Here is a 22692-nt window from a genome sequence, read left to right as displayed (position 1 = left end):
TATATATATATATAATGAAAACACAGGTCCTAATAAAAATAGATTAAGAATTATGATTATCAACACAAGTATTTATATACAATAAGCAAAGATGAGATTGATCTATGCATAGGAAAACATTCAATAGATATCGCTACGTAACGTGTCCGTTTTATAAATCGAGATACTCTCAATTGTTGAGATGAAATTTGAAAAATATTTTTTCTTGAATTTCTCACTAATGTTTATCATAAAGAAAGATATTGCTCGTTAGAATATATATTCTGGGAATTTTAATTCATTAACAAAAAGTGTATGTACTAGGAATGTAGAAAAATGAAGATGGCACTTTGATTCACGGTAGAATAAAGTGACGCGTTAATTTTTCACAAATGCGTAATGTACATGGATTTAATTATGTGAAAATATGAAAAAAACATCAAATGATTAAAACACTTTGTCAAACCTTGAAGGAAAAAGAAAAGTTAATGCACGATGAAATGTTAATTCACGATGTATATGCGAACATATTATAAACGCATTCTCATCATTTGCAACAAATTTAATTCATTAAATTTGGCAGAGAGAAAGCTATTAAAATAAAGTAACATTTGACATATTGAGAAGATTCTCATTTTAGAATATACTTTATATTTAATTTTATATTTCTCAAAAGTTTACATTCGATCATTCTTTCGCAATCTTCTTTGTTATAAAGAACGTTATTTGCGCAAAGAGCATAACAATTATTAATTTGACGCATAATTGAAGTTGAAATCTTCTTCGCATGTGCCTATGTATATATTTGGATAATTGTTTTATTCTGTTACGTATAGATATATAGATCTATTTATGCGGGGATTAAAACTTTGTGTCTTAGGTAGCACGGAAATTCCATAAATTCGTAAAATCGATCAACGTGTTGACAGCAATTAATTTACACGTCGTTGTCGCAATCATATGCTACTCGGTTAAAAAATTAAAAATTCGCGTGGTCGCGATCGACATTCGCGCGATGTGCATGTTAAAAGGTGTATATTATCGATAAGTCGCGTCGTTATTAATTAGCGCGCGCCGGATATCGACGCTTATTAATCGCTTACGAAATTACGGATTACACTTATGAAACTCGAGACTAGCATTGATCAATGGCCGTCCAATTCAAGCGCGGGACTTCTTGCTCTTTAGCTTGAACCATCCCGCACTCTTGTTCGGGTCACGGGGCACGGACGTGGATCTGTTTAATTCCACCTTGGAGCCTATGCCTCGTGATTTGGTGGCCAGCGATTCCGTGGAAACAGTTCTATCCACTTTCTGCTTGTCCTTCGATTTTAATGTACTGCGATTGATCGTACCTGCAATGAGTGAATGAATATTTTCGTTTCTTAAATAGAGTTATTATTAAATCGATAAATTAATAGTGCCTCGATAAAATATGAACTGAAGAGAAATAGCGAATTCAGATAATATAGCATTAGTTCAGATTGTTTGCACAAAGCTCTCTTTAATGATTAAGTTTTAATTAAATCTAATTTATTTTTCTTGACAACTTGAAAAATAACTAAATACAGTTTTTTATTTATCTTGAAGTTTAAAAGAATTTAAACTATTTAAAATTATTTAAGTTCATTGTAAAAGTATTTCATTAAAAGATACAATTTTATTCGCTTAGTGAAACACTTACATTAAACATTTTTCAAGAGTTTTTATTATTAAAAATTAAAGAAAAAAAAGAGAAAATACATTGCCATTTAATTTTCTCTTTTTAAAGATTTACATATTTTATTTAACAGGTTATCGTGTTATTTTGCTTGCAGAAAATCATTTACTTGTCTTAGAAAGATTGTCTTTGCTTCGCCGAGCTTCCTTTCCTCGGCGGCTGAGGGTTTCGCGGCTTCGTTGTCTACGTCTCATGGTCGCAATCGGTTTCGCATGCTGTTGCTGATCATAGTTGATCTCGAACGGTTCTCTATAATGTCGCGGCTTCCACGGAGCAAGGACGCTCACGCTTCTTGACACCGTTCTCGTGTGTGATTGCAACGGTCGATTTAACTCCTCGCGACTTGCCGCTCGGCGTCGTTCGTTCGGGCCTGGTATTTCGCCGACTGGAATGCAGATATTGAGTCGTAATTAGAATGCGGTTACGCTTGACGACATTTTCTACATCTTCACAGCTGAACATTATTCATATAGATTGATAATTAAATAACTACTAAATATCTAATCAATGTTCAGTGTAATGTATTTTTTATAAATTTCCTATGACGCAAATGTGATAAGTATTGCAAAATTCAAGCGTTCATTGAACTTTCATAGAGCATGTCGATTATTGGCAGTGATAATTTTTCAGCTAAACGTTATATATAAGATATTGAAGAAGTTCATATATTATATATACTTGTTTTAAGTGGATTGATCAATATTTTATTAGTATTTAAATTTAATATAAAGCGTATATATTTTTATTACTTTCTAATTTTCAATTTAAAACATATTATTTTATTTTAATCTGGTTAATTCACAAAAGGTTAATTCACAAAAGATATTTTGTTTATTTATATTTTAGAATATAAATAATTACCAACAATATCTTGATATTTTCGCTACGATATAATCGATTTAAATAATTATTCAAATTCAACAATTCTTTATTTTTAAAAATTTTTGGTTTTTGGATTTTTTAAAAATAAGAAATTAAATATATCACACTAAAAAATAAATTGTACAAATCTCTTCGAATAGAAGAGATTTAGAATAACATTACAATAATTACGAATACTATATTAGAGAAATATTTTTATTATACCTGTAGCAGCATGGAGATACACTACAGATCTCTGTGATCTCTGAGAGTTTTGACTTTGTTGGCTACTATCACCCGTTGTACTCTCACCCGAAGACAATGCGCTTTCAGCGAGTCTCGAAGATTTCCTTGGGGCTGGTATGATACCCAAATTATAGCGGTTCGAATTTGTGACATCACGCCTCGAGCGGGCATGGTCGTCAACTCTTTTGTTTCTAAAATAATTAATTTAATTAATTAAATTTTTTTATAATCTAATTACATCGGTCACGTAACTTTTTTTCTAAAACAGAAATGTGAAAAATAAAAATTTTTACATATTCACACAGATAAAAAATTTTTCACTTTTCACGTTTCCGTCATAGGAAAAAAATCACATGATCGATACCCTAAATTATATTCTTACTAAATTATATTCTTATTTAATTAATATACACTGAACAAAAATAATGTTATATCAACAACATTATTTTAATTGAAAATAATTTTGTTGATTTAACAGTATTAATGAAACAAATAAAATTTTATTGAAACAAGAGAACGCCATATTTGTTTTATTAATAATGTTATTAAATTAACAAAATTATTTTCAATTCAAATAATGCTATTGATATAACATCAAAATTGTTTTCAGTGTATGTACGTGTATATTATCTTTCTTTTTAAAAGAATATATAAGATTTTTTAAATTTTGGTAAAGCAACAATTACTTAGAATATTTGATATAATTAAGTATAATCAATATTAAGAAAAATAATATCCGATATGTGTGCGTAAAATAATTAAAGCAAGATGAATAACAGAAATAGATTATTGTATTTTTGTTTATAATAAGAATATTAATTAGAGCAAAATGTAATGATGATGAAAAAGTTAAATCTATAATGTCAAATTTAATTACTCACTAACGTGAGTTCCTATAATTTAATACTATATAGTGTCAAATTGACACAATATAGTGTCAAATTTAATTATCGTTTTGATAAAAAATAACGATATATTTAGTAGGAGCAGTGGCGACTTTAAATTTGACACTATAGATTTAACAGTGTAGACGACAGTCGAAATATTTAAATCACTCTTGCACGAAATATTTAACCGATCGTGCATACGCGGCTTATATTATAGCATTTACCTGCGGTCTCTGTTGGACGAGACGGACTCCTGATCCGTATCGCCGAAGAAGCGGAGATTCTTTTGCACGGAAACTCGTTCAGGCGCAGAGGAAGCTTCCTCATCCTCGGTGCCGGTCGTCAAGATCTCGCTCTCGGGTATTCTCGGCTTTTTATCCACCGGCTGCAAAGTTATCGACGCTTCATTATTCATGATCTCAAGGGAGAGGGGGGAGGCACCAAATATAGCCACATATAGATTATTTCTGCGTATAACAATTACGCCCGCTTATTCCAAATATCGATTTATCGAACGTTATAATTTCGCGCACAGAAGACGGACTTTGCAAGTGCGATAGATTGAAACGTATCGCTATAATGATATATTATTCTGTAGCACTATGTAATTTTCATAGCTAAGCACATACTTGACTTCAGTTTCCCGACTTTTAGAGGCGGTTTCGCCAGTTCTCGATTAACTTTGACTATAGTTCAACTAATTCTTTGGAGATCATCTCTTTCGAAAAATTCTTTTTTTAGATATAAAGACACAAAAGAAAGTTTTTCGTATTAAGCTTAACCTACTTAATTTTTTTATTTTCCACTATCAAGATTCCTCATGCTATTATTAGGAACCGATAGGGTTCAGCAAATGCAAAATTATTTTAATTAAAATCTTAATAGATTTATAATAGATGATGATCAATATTTTTTATCTGATAGAAAATATGCTTTATAATATAAATATATTTAATGAAGGGTTAAATGGATAAGAGTTTTTATCCAATAAAAATTGATTTACTTTTTACATTAATTGTCTATTGGGAATAATAAGATTAAGGATAAGGATTAAGGATGCTTCAAGTTATTAAACGGGAATATAGGGAATAGCGAGAAAATAAAATATGACGCGAAACAGTAACGGTAGACCGGACTCTTCTTTGTCAATTGTTCGAGACGAGCGCAAAGTCAGATTGGCCTCCATCGAAGGTCGTCATTTTTCGGAATCCATCCCCGTCTCTCGATCGGCTGGGAGAAAATCGCGCGAGCGTGTACAAAGCTGTATTCTTCCCGCGGCTCGCAAAAATTGCGGTCTCCCCCCGTGGTTGCATCGCACGGCGCCTTCATGAGTCATGATTCTCCCCGGGCCGACTCATCCGATAGATCATCGTCCACGGCGAGATTCATACGCACGCAATCATCTTGAACGAGCGCGCGCGCGCTCGTGTTCGCGCGCGAGGAGAGCGTCTCCTCTCCTCTCCTCTTCTTTCCGCTGCCTAAGATCGGAGTAGAATCGGGACCTGACAGAGATTATTCCGGTGCGCGCGGGCGCGCGATACGATGGTCGGCTTATAGGGCTAGGCAAGCAACCTCCTGATCGGCACTTAATCTCGCGATTAAATTAAACCACAGAGCGCGGAGTTAGTTAAGCATTTAATCAAACCGGTAATTGGAGGTTGCGCTGCCCTAATGGCTCCGCGCAGCGACCCGCGATCTGACTGATGAATGCGCACGGGACTGGTGCGCGAGTTGCACGCGAGATAACCATGGCACGATTCAGGAGAGTTCACTCGTTATCGGATAATGCTCTCGAAAAAGATTCTAGGCCTTTCGAAGGGATGATTTGCCGTATTTTCGATCGATTCCAAATATGATCCTCGCCAATCTGTCATCGATTTTGAAAAAAGACACGTGAATTCGGTATTTTAGTTTTTTTATTTATAATCTGATTACTTTATACGAACTTGAAAATAACGTCAACCGATATAAATATATTTCGCTTATGAGATTTGACTTATTGCATTAAAGCTTCCGTAATTTATTCGTTTGTTGGACGATCAATCAGAAATATCGAATTTCTTATATTTTAATTGTAAAATTGATTTAGCCTACTTTGGTTTTGCACTTGAAAATTCAAAAAATCAGTGCAATAATTTATCTTTTTTGTAAAAATAATAAATCTAAATGCACTTTTCAAGAATTTTTTACAAATTTTTTACGTTTTTCAAAAGCAAATTAGACATGTATCTGTTGGTTGAGTAAAAATTTTCATAGAGATACTTATATCAGTGGTAATTAATTTTAGTAGGGTTGTTAGGAATAAAGAATAGGAAAGCTGTATAAAGAAATAAAATAAAATTAAAAATAGAAAATGACGTTTACCGTGGCATTGGATTTGTTCTTCCTCGAGAGAGACTTGAACCAACCCTTTCTCTCCGCCTCTTGGCCCTGGTTGTCCCTGGTCAGGGTATTGCTGGACTCGCAGAAGGACTCTTCTTCTCTGGTAAGAGTGCCGGTGGATCTCGAGAGTCTGGTTGGTCTGGGAGGGCTCGGACTGCCACTAGGTGTCGATAAACGTCTGCGTTGACTATAATCCTCCTGAGTCAAAACAGAAAAATCGCATATATGTTATATTCAGCGACTCAGCGTCTTTCGAAGTACTATCTCTATATAACTACCACTTTCTCATCTGAACCTCTTCGAGCATAATTTACTTCCCAGATCCCGGTGGAGGATCATATCTGACCGTTATACGATTCAAGAATTTATAGCTCGGAAACGAGGTGAACAAAAAACTATTAGATCATAATTGGCGTTCTCTTATGACGCTTCTTCGCATTAATTTCATTTCATTTTGATGCTGTTGCAATATTGGTTTTGAATATCTCTATAAATCAAATCCTATTGGTTGTATTCCCTTGTAAATAAAAGCTTCACAATGATGCGATGTCGACAGGTAACATCAAACGAGATTACTTGTTAGCAGGATAATCGTGTGATCCACCGTGTGATCGTGTAATGTAGATTCGTACAAATCATGTGAAACGAAGTAGTTCGATTAAAATATTTATCAATTGATATGCTGTTTCCCGGACTTTAGCGAGACGAAATACAATGAATGGACTCCATTTGATGGGACTAACAAAAGTCATCTGTTTTCACTGTTTCATTTATGTTAATCGCCGTTTACACACAATTGACCGATCGTTGTGGCCTTCCATTCTGCTACTCTATTCACGGAATGTATCGTAGGCGCAATGCCTCGACGGCTTGGAAAAACTCGCCCCCTTGAAGCGGAGGACGCGCGCGAAGATACACGCAGGCAGGCAAAGGCAAGCAAGCAGGCAAGCAAGCAGGCAGGCAGGCAGGCAGACGCGTGTCCGTTTCATTCCCGACGACGTTCACGTCGTCGTTATTATTATCATCGCGTTTTGCATCATCACCATCATCAGCGCTGCCACCTCCGTCATTTACTCTCGCTCTCGCGCATGCATAATGCGTGCCGGTGCGCTACGGCTCCAGGCGCTTATCACGACTCTCCCCTATTTATTCATCGGTATTCCGGCAAAGACCACGCCGACGATCGTAATCGCAGCCGCCGTCGAGGCCGCCGAGGCCGTCGCTGGTACATACCGCACGTAACGCGCTCGGAAACTCCACAGGAAGTATCGCTGCATATCGTGTAATCGGAATGTTAATCTCGTACCGATCAATCGATGTGCGATTACGTGTTAGTTCTCATTGTGAAATCAGGACACGGAAATCAAGGAAATGTAATACATCTTGCTTGAGTAAACTTAGTGAGCGTTTGACACATAAAGTCATATTTTTGAGTCTAATTCCTCATCAAATTTTATTGCTCATCTTATACATTTTTTATTTGAATTTTTTTTAATTAAAAAATTAATTGAACAATTTTTTAATATTTTGATATATGTGTAAAATTATCATGAAATTATAAGACTTTAATATTTTTTAAATAAATCGTTTTTTATATAAAATACAAAAGACAAGACATTTTTTATTATTATAAATCAATAATCATAATTCAGGAATATAAATGAAAGCCATCAATTAAATGTTTTATGTGTAAATAACTTTATAAATTTGTATTCTACAATGATAACATATAGATGTTTACTAATGTTTATTTTCATGTTCCCTTATATATTATTATTGTTTTGAATAAAACATATATACTCTCTTAATATGCCTCACTATCAGTTGCATAGATGCAGTCTAGTATGGAAGACAGACAATTAAATATATTTTATCTGAAAGTACTAAATATTTTTCTGTGTATGATATAAAGAGAAATTATAAAGATATTATTACTTTCAATTGCTCGGATATTTATGATTAATGATTGGTAAATTATAAAAAGAAATAAATAAGATTAAATAAGTTAGGAAAGCTATAAAAGAAATATATATCTCTATTGAGTATATATACAGTTACAATGAGACCTTAGATTTCTCTCGTCTAGTCTTTCACGTCATTCAAATAGCAAATCTGTTTAGACCATAATTTTTTGAATAATATTGGCGGGAATTTAAAGGAACATTACGGCGATCGGAGATTTTATGATTCTCTCTCTCCTTTCTCTCTCTTTTTCTTGCACGTGCAATATACTGTGTACGTTGGAGCTTTCAATACGCAATATAATAACATATCACGGCCCGGCTGTGTATATATAGATGTGTACCCATCGCGTATAAACTCTTAAATGACTCACAATGAATAGCCCATATCGCGGAATCATCTGCATAGTACAAGCACGATGCGCTTCCCTGGTACTCTCCATATATACGAGTAACAATATCTCGTGTACTTTCCATAACGAGTCGCGGTGCGTACCGACGACGACGACGACGACGACGACGACGACGACGACAACGATGACGGCGACGACGAGGACGAGGACGAAGAAGAGGTCGAGTGATGATGAAGAAAAAGCTGAGGTCTCTGATATAGAAAGAGAGGGAGAGGAGGAAGGGCCTAAGGGCATTATGACCCACGCACCGCCCTGCTAACTCTTATACCTTCCTCCTCGCCGCGCGTTCTTTTCCTTCCTCCTCTCATCCTCTTCTTTTTCTTCCTCAGTTTCTCTCTTCTTCTTTGCCTTCTTCGTTCCGCGGGGAATGCGTTATGCGCAGACCTACTCCCTTGCCCTTCTGTGACTTGGCGTGGGCCGCCAAGATTGGGCTAGGTCGCTTACGTACCTAAGTGCGTACGCATGCACGAATACGTATATCTATGCGTGCGTACATGTGTATATGTCATGTGGCACGAAGCGTGCGCTAACGCACGCGTGTATCGCCGGCGCATAACTCTGCAACATTAAACCGCTCGCCGTAGGTCACCGTAGATTACGCATAAATTCCGAGGGATGCGATTTACGACGTTAACTGGCATCCCGGTCCCCCTCTTTTTCTCTTTCTTTCTCTCTCTCTCTCTCTCTCTCTCTCTCTCTCTCTCTCTCTCTGCTTGCCACTCAACTCCTTTCCAGATTTTTCTTCCCGCCATCTGCGCGCGACCGATCGCTGCCGTCGCTGTCGCCGCCGGTAGGCAAAGAAAATCGGTCACGAGCGAATCGAGTTTCTTCCTCGTCTTTTGCGTTTGACGCGTATTTCTCACCACGGTGGTATACAACTTTCCCACCTCGATTAAACATTCACGAGGAGAGATACAATAGTTTCTATTTTTAGATCTTTATCTCGCACTGACAATCGAAAGATGTTAAGAATATAAATGATGTATGAGTAATTAAGTGTCTAACACACAATTTCTAACATTTGAACAAAACTAAAGGAATTACATACTTTTTTTATATATTCTTGTGTCAAATTCGTAATTTTATTTTTATATAAAACACAAGTAACACTTACATTTATAATAATTACATTTATAAAATTATATACATAAATCAAGCTTTTTCCAGATCCTATTTAAATTTAAAAATAATAAATCTCTTTTCTCTCTCTCTCTCTCTCTCTCTCTCTCTCTATATATATATATATATATATATGTATAAAATAAAATTGATATCACAATGTTTTGTATCATGTTGATTCAGTCGTTAGGGATAATAGCTAGGATATATTATATATAGAGACAAAATAATATACTATATCGATATAATGCTGGAGAAGCAAGAAGTATAATAGGATATCGAGGGAATCCTGACGTTGTGAAAGGCATGCAGATCTTACGTTTCTTATGTTACGGTAAGATCTGTAATGCGCAAAGCCACAAAATAAACGAACTGGTGCGTAAGTGCTATTGAGACCTCTGTCATATCAGGACCACAATAGTGGTTCGCCGATGCACGCGCGAGTGCAACTGCATAATAGGCCAAACATACTGAGGAAGAGAGGAGACCCGCGGCAAAGGAGTGAGTCGAGTTGGAAATAACCGTGGTGAGAAAAGCGAAAGGGACGAGAAAAGAAGGAGAGGACGCACCGTAAGAAACATCCATCTTGAATATCGCCGGCGGAGGACGGGATGTGGTTTGACCAGGAATGCGCATCTAGAGAAGATCGCGCTACCATGCGTTAAAAGGAATCCGTTACGATTTTTTTTACACCTCAGTCAGTTCGCTCTAATTTTCTTCTGTTCAAATATGACGAGAACTACGAGATGAGGAACGTTAATTTGGGAAGAAGATCTTATAATTTCTAAGGACATATTCTCAGAATGATTAATTAAAATTCTTGTTGAAGCAGTTTTCAATCAATATTCATGAATATTATAAATTGGAATATATAATACGAAGTGAATAACAAATAGCTAAGATGGTGTTAAATAAAATTAATTAAGTGAGGAATAATTTTATGATTTTAATATTGATGAAATAATTTATAAATATAATACATATTACAAAACTTCTCTCTCATAGAAAACCGCAAATTTTTTGTAACGTATATTTTGTATAGCTTGTGGCTTCCGTTCCATTAAGGAACTCATTTCATTTCGCATGGATTAAGTTTTATTTATAAAACTTTTCTTCTTTTCCAAGAATCTGACCTGTAAGAGAATTTTTACATAACGAAATTTTATCTCAGATTTGTTTCGTCCGGTTATATAATAGCTCTCCCTATAATAATTCTGTCTGAATATTTAACAAGATATATAAAAATAGAATTCTAAAAAAGATCCATGATTTCATTAATTTTATAGTTCCAGTTTCATTATTTTTTAAATAAAATTGTTAAAAAAATAAGATAAAAATCTAGAATAAAAGTTTGAAATATTAAATTTCTTCGACTTTTTCAAAACATTTAAATAATTTAAATGTAATGGAGAAATAAACGCTTAATTGTTATATCTTGTCGCACTTCCCACATTAACAAGCTAGTAAAAAGAAGTACGATTGCGAATTCAATACTTCTTCACATTCCGATGTCAACTTGTTTATTTGAATGCAAACCGACATAGAAACGCCCATAGATAGGTGATGTTTTCTCTTCAGCGCTGCCTGATGCTTGCATGCGTACCTCGCGTTCTCATTTCGCCTTCGGGAATAATTACAATTGATGAAATGACACTGCGAGTCGGACAACGGGGATTTTATCGAGTGCTCGCGATCGCCTCGAGAGACGCGAATGAACGCATACAGAAGACGCGTATGCGATACGAAGCTCGCAGCGACTTCTAACGAGAACGACCGCCCCGGTAGGTGCCTTGGCGACGTCGATGAATATTAATTATTCCGATCGTGACGAGATGCCCCGCATACCCGCGCTGTTTCCCGCTCAACTGGTCGCACCGCTGCTCGACCGCTGTCGATTACAACAGCCTATTTGCAAGTTCGCGCGCAGCCTCTGCCTCCGTCTAGAGGCTTCCTCTTTTCGCTTGTATAATATACTAATTATTTCTGATAAAATCTCTCCATAGCCACCGATATTAATTGGATCATTAATTAAAAAATAGCTTTTTGCTACGACAATAGTAATAGTTTGACGTAATTTAATCTCTTCTCGCAAGAACATTCATAACGTTGTTACTTTAAGTAATACTGATCGTAAACTGAAGCCTGTACGTAACAGTAAATTTATAATATATCCATGCATAAAGAAAATCATAACGTAACGTTAAACATTACATTACGATTTTTTTTGTATGTTAATATATGTTTACTGTTACATACAGTTTAAGTTTAAAATCAATATACAAAAAGAATAATACTGCTGAAATATCTCAAAATTTTATAGCTAAATATAGATCTGAAAATAATTTTGAACTATTAAAATAATTATGCAGGATGCTCAAATTAATTGTTAGAATGTCAAAATTTTTTGCATTGATCATCATTCTTGAAATTCCTACATGTGATTATTTTGATGATCCAATAAAATGATTTTTAGATCTGTATGCTAAGTTTTTAGATACAATATTTTAGTAAAATTATTTTTTCCATGTACTTAATGTAATGTAACACGTTACGGACGGAGAGTCTTATACATTTTGAAAAGATAATGTGATAATGTCGCATCAATTTGTTACTTTATGGCATGACGCTTTTTAACCTTTACAAGATAAGAAAGCCAGTAGCGCTGAAACAGTATCATAAAATTTATTTTGAGGATACAATGAAATAAAAAATGAATTACAACAAATTAATGTTATTTAAGGAAAAGCTAGAAAATTTTAAAAATAAAGTCCCACTCTCTCAGGATTAATAATTAAAATATATTAGTATATATAATGAGTAATAAACAAATGTACTTATTCTGATTCATATATTGTACTTTAAGATTCTTTTTATACCGTTAAAAATTTGGTCGGACGAAACGCTCTCGAAAAGATCCTCTTTCCAGCAGACGTAATAAACATCTCTTTTTCCCTCTTATCTCGTATTCGCTTTGACAGACGGTATCCTAATTCGCGCGGTCGTATCTCTCTTGAATTGCTCGGTGCTACTCGCAAGTACAGAGCGAATAGATAATAGAGCCGCAGTTAGTTGCGAGAAGAACTGTATCTCCCCAGTAAGAACAGTATCTCTTTCTCTTTGCCGGTCTCGTCGATGTCGGCGTCGTGTACACGACCAACTGGTGTGATACATACACATAAACATACACACGTGCACACATGCATATATTGATCGGTTGGTGCGGTGTACTCGTTGTTTAGAGGATGTTCTATGCATAGTTACCGAGGGAAAGATGTATCTCCTCGTATCACCTGGTGTAAACCGACCGGCCGAGACGACCCCAAGCGAGGATTTTAACCCGACCTAGACCAGAACGTAAAGACGGACATAGACAACGAGAGAAGGGATAAGAGACAGAAAGGAGGGGAACGGGAGAGAAAACCGGCGCGCAATGCGGCAGGTAGAATCGTATCGGCAAATTGCGATCGGCGACCGCCTTGTCGGCGACTCCCCGCGGCAAGAATAATGCACCGCGCGAGAGAGACAGGGGAGAAAAAGGGAGAGTGCAGGGTGGCGGAAGAGGAGGTGGAGATGAAGAGGCTATTTCACAAGTGATACGAATATCCGGCATTGTTTAGGTCTCCAGGGCTCAAACTTATCTGCTCGCGATCGTTCTAGGAATCGTGTACGCGGCGCGTCCTCATTGATACCTTCCTCTGAGGCTGACGCCTCGCGCGTGGGCCGAACGATCTAGTTGAGGCTGCTGGATAGATGTGATCGGAACGTGTTTTGCTGCCTTCGCAGCAAGTCGACATTTTTTCACTACATTGTTTCTGTTGTTTCTATTGTTACATGAACCTTCAGATTTAATAATGGCTATAAGAATTAATTATAAGAAATGGAAGACCAAAAGAAAACTTTCACATAGATTAATTTATACAAGTAAATAAAAATATGAATATCCTTAACAAAGAATATTTTCTTGATAATAATCTTAATACTTTAAATTTTAGAGAAAAACACACATCATTTATTCAAAACAAGAATTAATTTTGAAAAATATAAAATTTTATCGAAGAAATAAATGATTTTATATAATAATAATTCCAAATTAAATTTGTTTTAATTTAATAATCTTGATTGAAGTATTAAATTTACTAGGATTTAGAATATATTTTGAATAAATTTGATACTTATAAAGAACTTACAATAAATTTGAGGATATATGAATTTTTCAAATATTTGGAACAAGTATATAAGTACAATTAATATTTAAATAGAGTATTTTTCTGTAGAAATATAAAAATTATTAGCTTGAACCTAACTTGTCTTAAAGAAACTTAAATTTTACGTTAAAATGCTGTTATAAATTTCTTTCTATTTCTAAAAATGTGGAAACACGACTTATCATTTTGTTTAAACATAGATTTTCGAAATTATGCGACATTTAATTCTTCTGGACTTTAAACGTGATGAACGATTTCGAGATATGCGAAATGTGCGTTTCAACTCGCGGCACGAAGTACATTCGATTTATGAGAGCCGAGAGGAAGGAGATTCGCCGCTAAATGACCGAAACTTATCTCAATTACCGCGAGATACCGTGGACCGTGCGAGCGAGTCTGTCTGCTGTGAAAGCCGCGCTGGTGCTTTCGCACGGGATGACTCCGTTAATGGTACAACTATTTCGAGAACCTCGCGATCTCACGGCTAAACCTTCTTAACCCCCTTATCTATCTCACCCAGGCTCTCCTCCAGACCGCCGCAAACTTCCCGGCAGCTCTGGACTCTGTTCGCGCGGAATCGCTTCAAGAGAGTGACTTCCCTTCTGTCTCTTTCTTTCTCTCTTTCTTTTTCTTCTTCTTTCCACGGATAATCTGACCGTTGTGTTATTGTTATTGCGGTATGCACGTGTCGGTGTATACGCGATGCACATGACCGCCGTCCGTGTAATAGCCTGTGAGAAACCATCCTTGTGCTGCGGAGATACAACGTGAATAGAAGAAGAGTGGTGCCTCCTCTTCCTGCGTGGTGTGGTATCCACCACCGTCGCCTCTCTGAACGAGCTTCTCTGAAAAAGACGTCAAGAGAGACGTCTATCCCCGGCAGGCACGCAGGGCCTCCTCCGCCGCGTCTTCTCCTTTCGCTTTTAATCTACATTGCTTCTACCCCACCTACCGGAAAAGGTAGCCGATCATTTGTGATACTTCTCGCAGTTCTCATCAACCCTTGTTTTTGTTTTTTCATTTGATAGAATTTAAATTTTCATTCAGTAATATTAATATAATAGATGTTTTAATCTAGGATTTAGAAAATACTCAAAAGCTTCTACCTTTTCAGATTTTATTTTCGAATTTAGATTTATGCAAACAAGATATTGCATTGCATTTTTATATAATTTTTTCTTCATTTTATAAAACAGATAGGAGTAAATATAACGGTAAGGATGAATTATAGACATGTTTTCTTATGGCGTCTTTTCAAAAAGTAGCATTGCAATAGATTATTATGTTTATTTGTTTGTACGAGCACAATAAGCACAATGTAAACAAATGTTACCAGACGATCAAATTCAGTAAAATTCGACTCTAAAGGTAAAAGTACTGATCACTTTATTAGCTAATGCACTCGCCAGTGTCTTTACGAGCGCAACTATTAGTATTACGAAATTAAGTCCGGCCGTTAAGGACGAGGGAGGCGAAAACGAGTGATAATATTAATGAGAATGACGATACTCGTGGAATATCTCGTTTGATAACAAACCTTACATTCATAATATACCGAGTGAGTCTTTTTATGTATCACCTCCATTAGCGATCGCCAATTTGGTTAGTTATCGATTCCTCTAAATTTTTCTGTCTTTTTTTAGGTCGAATCACACAAATAAAATTTATCACACATATAAAATTCATTCATAGTTCCACTTTACATTTTTTTTTACACGTAATAATTATATTATCGATATCAAGAAAACAATCGTTTATTTTGATAAATCAGATCTAATTTCATAAATTGCTTTGATCAATTTAATTTTTAAATTTAATCGATATGTATATTTTTTTTTAATTTAATCAACAGTTGTCTATAATAATATTATATTATTTGTGTACGTGTGTTGTATCATTTTAATGATAAGAATGATACAGAAAAATGAAATAATCAAATTAATTACGGATAATTTAATTTTTCTTTTTTAATATAGATCCAGATTTGGAAATTAATCTAAGTGTTACATTGAAAAAAAAAAATTATAATTAAACTACGAAAAGAGCTCAATAAAGAATAGTATTTTGGTGAAGATAAACAAAATTTTTAGTTATCAAAAATTCTGTTCAGTGTCACTATGCCATTTTTGGATTCTTTTGTTGATTTAATTAGAACTTTTTTCAGTGTACATATTCGATATATTATTAAGAAATTGTATGTAAAAATGTGAAAAATTTAATGTATACATATAGAAGACAAAAGAAATAGATAAAAATTAAGTCTTTTTAAGATATTCTATGATCGAGTTACACTTTGATCCAAAACTAAAAAATCGAAGAATCGATTTTTATTTAAATCTTTAGAATTTTGTTTTTATTTTCACACTGATCCTTCTTCTTATCATATCGTGCCGTTATTCTTGGCTCTTGTACACCTTTTTCATCTCGTTGTAAATTACTCAACAAGAGCCTTTACAAAATTTATTAGTACTCCCGCTCGGCACGAACCGGTAGTAACCTCAGTCGAGAGGAATCAGATGCGATCGAGACAGAGCGGCGTGAGTCGCCGTGAGTGCTGCATCTCGCGATAGATGTTACCATCGGCCACTGGAAGACACCTCGGCGATCACCCGGAACGAAGTCGTTTATTTGTCGAATGACACAGCGGCCAGCCACTTTTTTTTTTTGAGATATTTAAAGGAAAATAACCGTGGGCGATCCCCCGGCTCGAATCCGCGGCTGAAATCGCGCCGGTTCCACGACGTGGAATTTCCTGACCGAATCCTTTTCTCGTTCGAAAATCTCTGGATCGCTGGTCAATCGGGATCGAGGAATCCGCACGCTCGCCAAGTACTCGCAAGTACTCGAAGGCATAAAGCGACGCGTGCGGAGAGCCTGCAATTGCTTCCTGGTTTCTCGATAACAGCGCATGGACTGTTAACCTCCGTCGTCCCGCGCCCCGGGACGATAATTCCGGATTAACGACAGGACGTCGGTATCGATTGTTTATCGTGTGAAAGACTGTCCGTGAACGATCGTCCATTACGTCGCCCGCCATGCTGCACGCTGCGCTGAGTGCGCCGATCAGCGTGAACAGAGGAATAGAGAGACTCGAACCACAGCCCGATATCTGCCCTCGATAATCTCCTCGCAATGAAGAAGATTCTCCTCCGGTTCGGAAATTCGCGAAATATCGGAATATTATGCTGTGAGCGTAAAATCTCACCGGGCGGAATAACGACCAGCAAAATGTGGTTGAGAGACTTGGAAAATAGCCTCGTTGAATCATATGACATGAATTTTTCCTTTTCTCTTTTTTATTAGGAATACAATGTTAATGTTTGCGCGGGAACGGCGCTCGCAGAAAATCGATAAAATATTTTTCTCGTTTGGATAATAAACTCCGGAAAGATCTTCAAACAGTTCCTATAGCCTGCGTGGATGAATAATGTATCTGCCGTTGCCGACGAGTGAAGACGGCCGGAATAAATCCTTGGTTGATATCCCCCGCGACTCCCTGAAAGGAGTTTCACGGGAAGGACAATGGATAAAGGTTTCCTGCACGTCTAGTAATGGCGGGGTGAAAACGCGTAGCGAGAATCGTAACCGTGGAAGAAGAAGACGAAGGAGCCGTAGAAGAAGAAAGAGAAAAGGGAGTGATAGAGAATAGGGAAAGGGGAAGAGGTCTCGGCAGACCACAATAAATAGCTATGATATCGTGTTGCGAGTAATTGAACGGGGCTTCATCCGTGGTACATTAACTATTGAAAACGTGCCGCGGATCACACGCGGTGGGAAGAAAAGGGCGATGGATCAAAGAAGAAGGAATGAAGGGAGAGACGACAAATAGAAGAGAATGATGGGGTGCATTATATTCGCGTGCGTCCGTTGTTGCATCCAGAGGTCAGATTCGTGTTAGGATGTGCGTATCGAAGGTGATGGTATGGTAGGTGCATCAATGGATGTCCACTCATCGATATAAATGACTGCTTTCTATCTCTCTCTCTCTCTCTTTCTCTCTCTCCCTCTCTTTCTCTCTCTCCCTCTCCTTTCCCCTCTCTTTCTGTATCATCTTTTCTTTCTGATGTAAAATGATACGCGTAAATTCTTTAAAAATTCAAGATGTAATATCGTCAGTTATTATCTACAAATTAAAGCGCTTATCTATTAAAGATTTATTATGACTGTTTATTTCTGATCTTGGTATCTTGCAATGGCATTATTAGAAATTTTGATGATATCTGAAAATATTAAAACTTTAACTAAGACAGATAATTGTACAATAGTAACAGTTTTGATACAGAATAATATTCCTTACTGAAAATATAAACAATTTTTTTGTTGAAATAAACAATGATGTTTTTTCAGGAGTGTAAATAGATAATAAAGCACATTTATATTTTTATTTTTAAGATTAATTTTAAGAATTCTCTGTTTTAATAAAATTCTAAATAATATTATATACTTATTCGCCTTTTTAATGTCATTTATAAATTAATTAATTTATAAAGTTATTTTTATATTATATAATTTAAAGAAATTTAGCGAAAAAAAGCTTTAGAATTCTTATATTTGTCTAATCTAATTTAATCTTTAATTTCAGTTTAATATTATTTCTATTTTTAATTAAGTTAAATAAGAAGGTTTCTATTTTAATTATAAATTCGATATTTATATGACGAATGATTAAAATTCTCGTTAATGTAGTAAATAAATTAATAAATAAATTAGCGGAAGTTGAGGCACAATTATTAAGAACAATAAAACATATTTAACAAAAATAGTTAAATATTAGAACGACATAAAGATCAATATCAAATTTTAATACGAGAAAACTCTCTTGATAGAAAATATCGCTCTGTTCGTCAAATGCTTGTTACCAATCGCATACCGCGCGAAATATCTCCACTCAGCAAAGAAATTGGCTTAGCTAACAATAATCCTTAACCGGTCATTCACTGCTGCATTTACTCTAACCCGCGACCGAACACCCCACGGGCGGCGCGTAATGACCGATCCCGAGCCCTCGATGCTCGGCTACGTGAGGGTAATATCGTATTGTTGTTTGTTAGGTTAGATACCTTTTTGCTCCCTCCTCCCTCCCCTACTCCCAGATCAAGTGCCCGCGCGTACCTCGGCCGCGATAGGTATACCGCTGCTTCGTTCATTGTAGTGTAGCCGCTCTTGCTGCAGATAGATCATTCTATTATCGAGATAGCGACGCGGCGAGGGCTCTGCGTGCACGTGCAGAACACACCGTCGCACGGACACGCGCGCAATTTATTCGCATACGACGACCACAACCCCCGGCCATCGCGCGGACGTTTAATTAGCTGTCCACGAGCGCGCATACTGGGTCTCATTTTATAAAACTATAAGACTTGCAGTACTACTGGATGAATATATGAAGAATATATATATATATATATACATATATATATATACAATGTAGTGTTTACTTGCGTTCTTGTAGATACAATCGAGAATGAGGACCTGTAATAATTAAATTTTTTCTTTTTTTAATTAGAAAATACTGTATAAAGTTTCAGATTAGAGATTGAGATTGAAATTAAGTACTAAGAAGAAAGCAAATCAAGTTTATTAAATGCTCTGATTGATTAAATTCAATTTCAATCTTTAGTATGATCCGCATAATAAGTAATATTGAGACTATATTTGAGTATAACTTTCTGAAAAAAGTTTTAAAAATGGGTAAATTTATATATTTCCTGTTTATCTCGGGATATCGGATAAATCAGATGTTTTGCGTCATCTCCCTTCATGCGAGGGGGTGAAAAATGGCAATACAGTATTCGACTCAGTGATGCATAACACCGTTATATGCATTGATCGCCTCTCGCTCTTGTCGATAATCAGCATAGTCTCCCTGCGAGCGGCAGTGTTCCCGCCGCCGCAAACAAATGTCACGTATGAGCAAGATGTCCGTTTAGGATCACCGTCTAGGATCTTTCCGGAATTGGCACTCTACGAGTAACGTGAGCGCTCGTTGAGATGAGATCTCCATGTATAAGGGAGGTAGAACGATACCTTGAGGAATTGCTCAACTCATCTTCCTGGAACCTCGGTGGTTGTTGTAGATCTTTCGTCTATGCGCCTATTTTTCATAAAAAATGTACGATAGCTTGCATTTAATTTTATTGGAACTATGTAAATATCAAAAAGATTTATTGTATGCAATAATAATAATACATAGAAAGTATACGTAAGTGTATACATAAGTGTATAGAAAGAACATTAGTTTTGCTGAAGTAGGTCTAAAATTTTGTTGAACCATAGTAATTACGTAAGACGTTCAAATTTATTGCTCAAATATCAAAATATTTTGTTCATCATGCTTGAGATTTTTACATAATTATTTTGATCAAAATCATTTTCAGAACTCTATCTAGCTAATTTTTAAATAATTCAACAAAATCGTTCTTTCCGTATATATTAATTTCTATATTAATCACGAAATTGATTAATATCTATTATTCTATTCTGGAGATTTAACTCTCAATTAATTCTAAATTTTTTTTGAGATTCATGTTTTGACGTGGCTTTGGTTAAGATGGCTCATTTAGTATAATTTAATATTCTAGTTATTTTATTCAATGCCATCCGGAATGATATTACATGCACGTGGATAGATTGAAGTGAGAATAATGTATTAACTATTAAAAAAATACGAGCGAAAAAGATGAAAAGACGACGACGATGAAAAGAGATATCATCCGCGTTACACAAGCATGATTCTCTGTAACAATCTCTCTCTCTCTCTCTCTCTCTCTCTCTCTCTCTCTCTCTCTCTTTCTCTTTCGATTATACCTATTACGCCGGGAGGGAGATTTCTCTTTCGGTGGCATAAATACTCATTCTTTTTGGCTTTTTCCCAAAGGTACAATCAACAGACGAAGAGGTGTTGCGAGGAATTCGATTGAATTGGTCTCCAACGCAGATTGCTTCGACCGCACGGTTCGGAATCACGGTTTTCGCCGGACTGTGAGAAACTATTAAACTTTTCTTTAGCTCGCTTGCAAGTCCCGTAATCATCAAGCGCGAACGAGGAGCGAAATCTTTATTGAGATTCGAAGCACCGATTCCCAGTGTCTTCCCCTTGCCGTAATTAAATCCCCTCTTATTAATCACGCTCGTAGAATTTGCATCCGGCGAACTCTCTCGCGATGAAAACCTCTTACTACAATTACTATCGTTTCATCATTGCAAATACTTTTACTTCTTTGGAGCTCAAGAAATTTTTTTTGGATGTTGAAACAGAATGTTAACAATGAAATCATTGAAATGTATACGCAGATATATTTGATTTAATTATTTAGTTATTTGCAATTTTAGTAATAATTATTATTTTTCTTTCGTTAAATTACATTTCTGACGATACTAAGATTTACAGTTTTTCAATTCTACCCATCTTAATGAAAAAGACAATTGCTTTTTTTAAAAGAAACAATAAAGAATAATTGCAGTAATTAAATCCTATTATATAATATTATATTCTACTTGGTTTATCATCAGATTTGCTTTGTCGCGCAAGCTCTTTAAGTATATTTTTAGTTTTTGGATGGGCGCATTGTACTCTTCTAGATTGTTGGTCCTATTCGAACGAGCCGCATACATCGTATGCTCGGTCGTTAGAAGTCTCCAGCCTTAACTAACTGCGTTCCTTATCTAAATGGCAATAATAATTGGCTGCGAAGCGTATCCTGTATCGATACGACCGCGGCCGACGCGATGCACTGCCATGGGAACAATGCGCCGTCTGACTTACGACGTGCTTAGTAGAGTGGTGGAGGCGGTGGCTTGTAGACGTAACGCGCGAACGAAGATGATAGGCGCGAGGAATGCATTTCCGAGACAAAAAGGGATAATTCGAAATTATCCCGGGGCTTTAATCAGTAATCGCGCCCGTAGCCGCGAGATCTTCTTCGTGAACTGCATTCTTAAATGTCAGTAGGCACAATCAAAGAGAAACGCTCGGTACGATTTTGCAAAGTTGTCGGTTATACTTATATTATAATTAACGTTCCGATCATGTCCGCATTACAGATATAGTTTAGAGAATTTCGATCTTAATCATTATACAATTTTCTTAATCGTAATTATTTCATTGATAAGACGCACATTCCATGATTGATGTACGCGGGATTAAATTTGTAGCAGATTAATAACAGAAATTAATAATAAAAAAAAGCAAATATTCTGTTTTTTTTTCCATTTCTAAGCTGCATTTGTAGTGAAAGCTGCACCATTCAATTATAAAGAATCTCATTAACCTGACAAATTGCATTCAGATAGGAAGCGAGTCGATGATTAAGCCGACAATAACGGGAATAATAATCATAATTATGTGAGAAATAATTGAGATTTCCGCGTTCAACGCCATCAAGAACGAGAATGCATGTCTCGCTCTCAATGACTGATATTGAATGAGTCTGAAAGCGAACGATCGGTCTTCTAATAGTGTACTAATTAGTAAAACAAGCTATGTAACGGTTGTGATAATTACAGAATAAGTGAACGTTACAATAGCATTATTTTGCGATCGCGCTACGTTAAGTAATAGGAGAAAATATTACGTGCAGAAACTAATTCTTTTTTCTTCGTAATACGTTTAATAACTTATATCTTAAGAAGTAAGTTGTCCTCACTATCACTAATCGAATCAGTGAATGCAGAAAGGGACGAGTCTCATTTATTAAATCTTTTAGTATAAACAAACTATTTAGTTTCAGCAAAGAATTTACAAAATTACTTTTAGAAATTTAAATATGTAATAAATAATTCATTTCTAGTTTCTAGAATGCTTGTTTATTAAATGTTTATTAAATAGAAATAGAACATACAAGCAAATGAAATAGGTGCTCAATTAAACAACTTGAGAGCAGAAAGCAAAGTTGGTCAAGAGTAAATATGTGTGTGTGT

The 22692-nt window shown here is 35.8% G+C and overlaps 1 protein-coding gene across 4 annotated transcripts in view; it reads right to left on the bottom strand.

Moving 5' to 3' along the window:
* Positions 1–613: 613 nt before the first annotated feature.
* The window catches only part of LOC108690434, a 124472-nt gene continuing 102393 nt past the window's right edge, over positions 614–22692 (bottom strand). For all 4 annotated transcript variants that reach the window (XM_018197729.1, XM_018197745.1, XM_018197736.1 and 1 more), the window contains 5 exons: positions 6058–6273; positions 3918–4078; positions 2786–2997; positions 1809–2084; positions 614–1334 (listed from right to left, as the gene is read on the bottom strand). In XM_018197729.1, coding sequence (XP_018053218.1) covers positions 1141–1334; positions 1809–2084; positions 2786–2997; positions 3918–4078; positions 6058–6273 — 1059 coding nt within the window. In that variant the 3' untranslated portion in view covers positions 614–1140. The remainder of the gene's footprint in view (positions 1335–1808; positions 2085–2785; positions 2998–3917; positions 4079–6057; positions 6274–22692) is intronic.

This window comes from Atta colombica, unplaced genomic scaffold (genome assembly GCF_001594045.1).
Source record: "Atta colombica isolate Treedump-2 unplaced genomic scaffold, Acol1.0 scaffold105, whole genome shotgun sequence".
NCBI classification, from domain to species: Eukaryota; Metazoa; Arthropoda; class Insecta; order Hymenoptera; family Formicidae; genus Atta; species Atta colombica.
The sequence above is the reverse complement of the archived record's forward strand: the minus strand, read 5'-3'. Positions and strand labels throughout refer to the sequence as shown.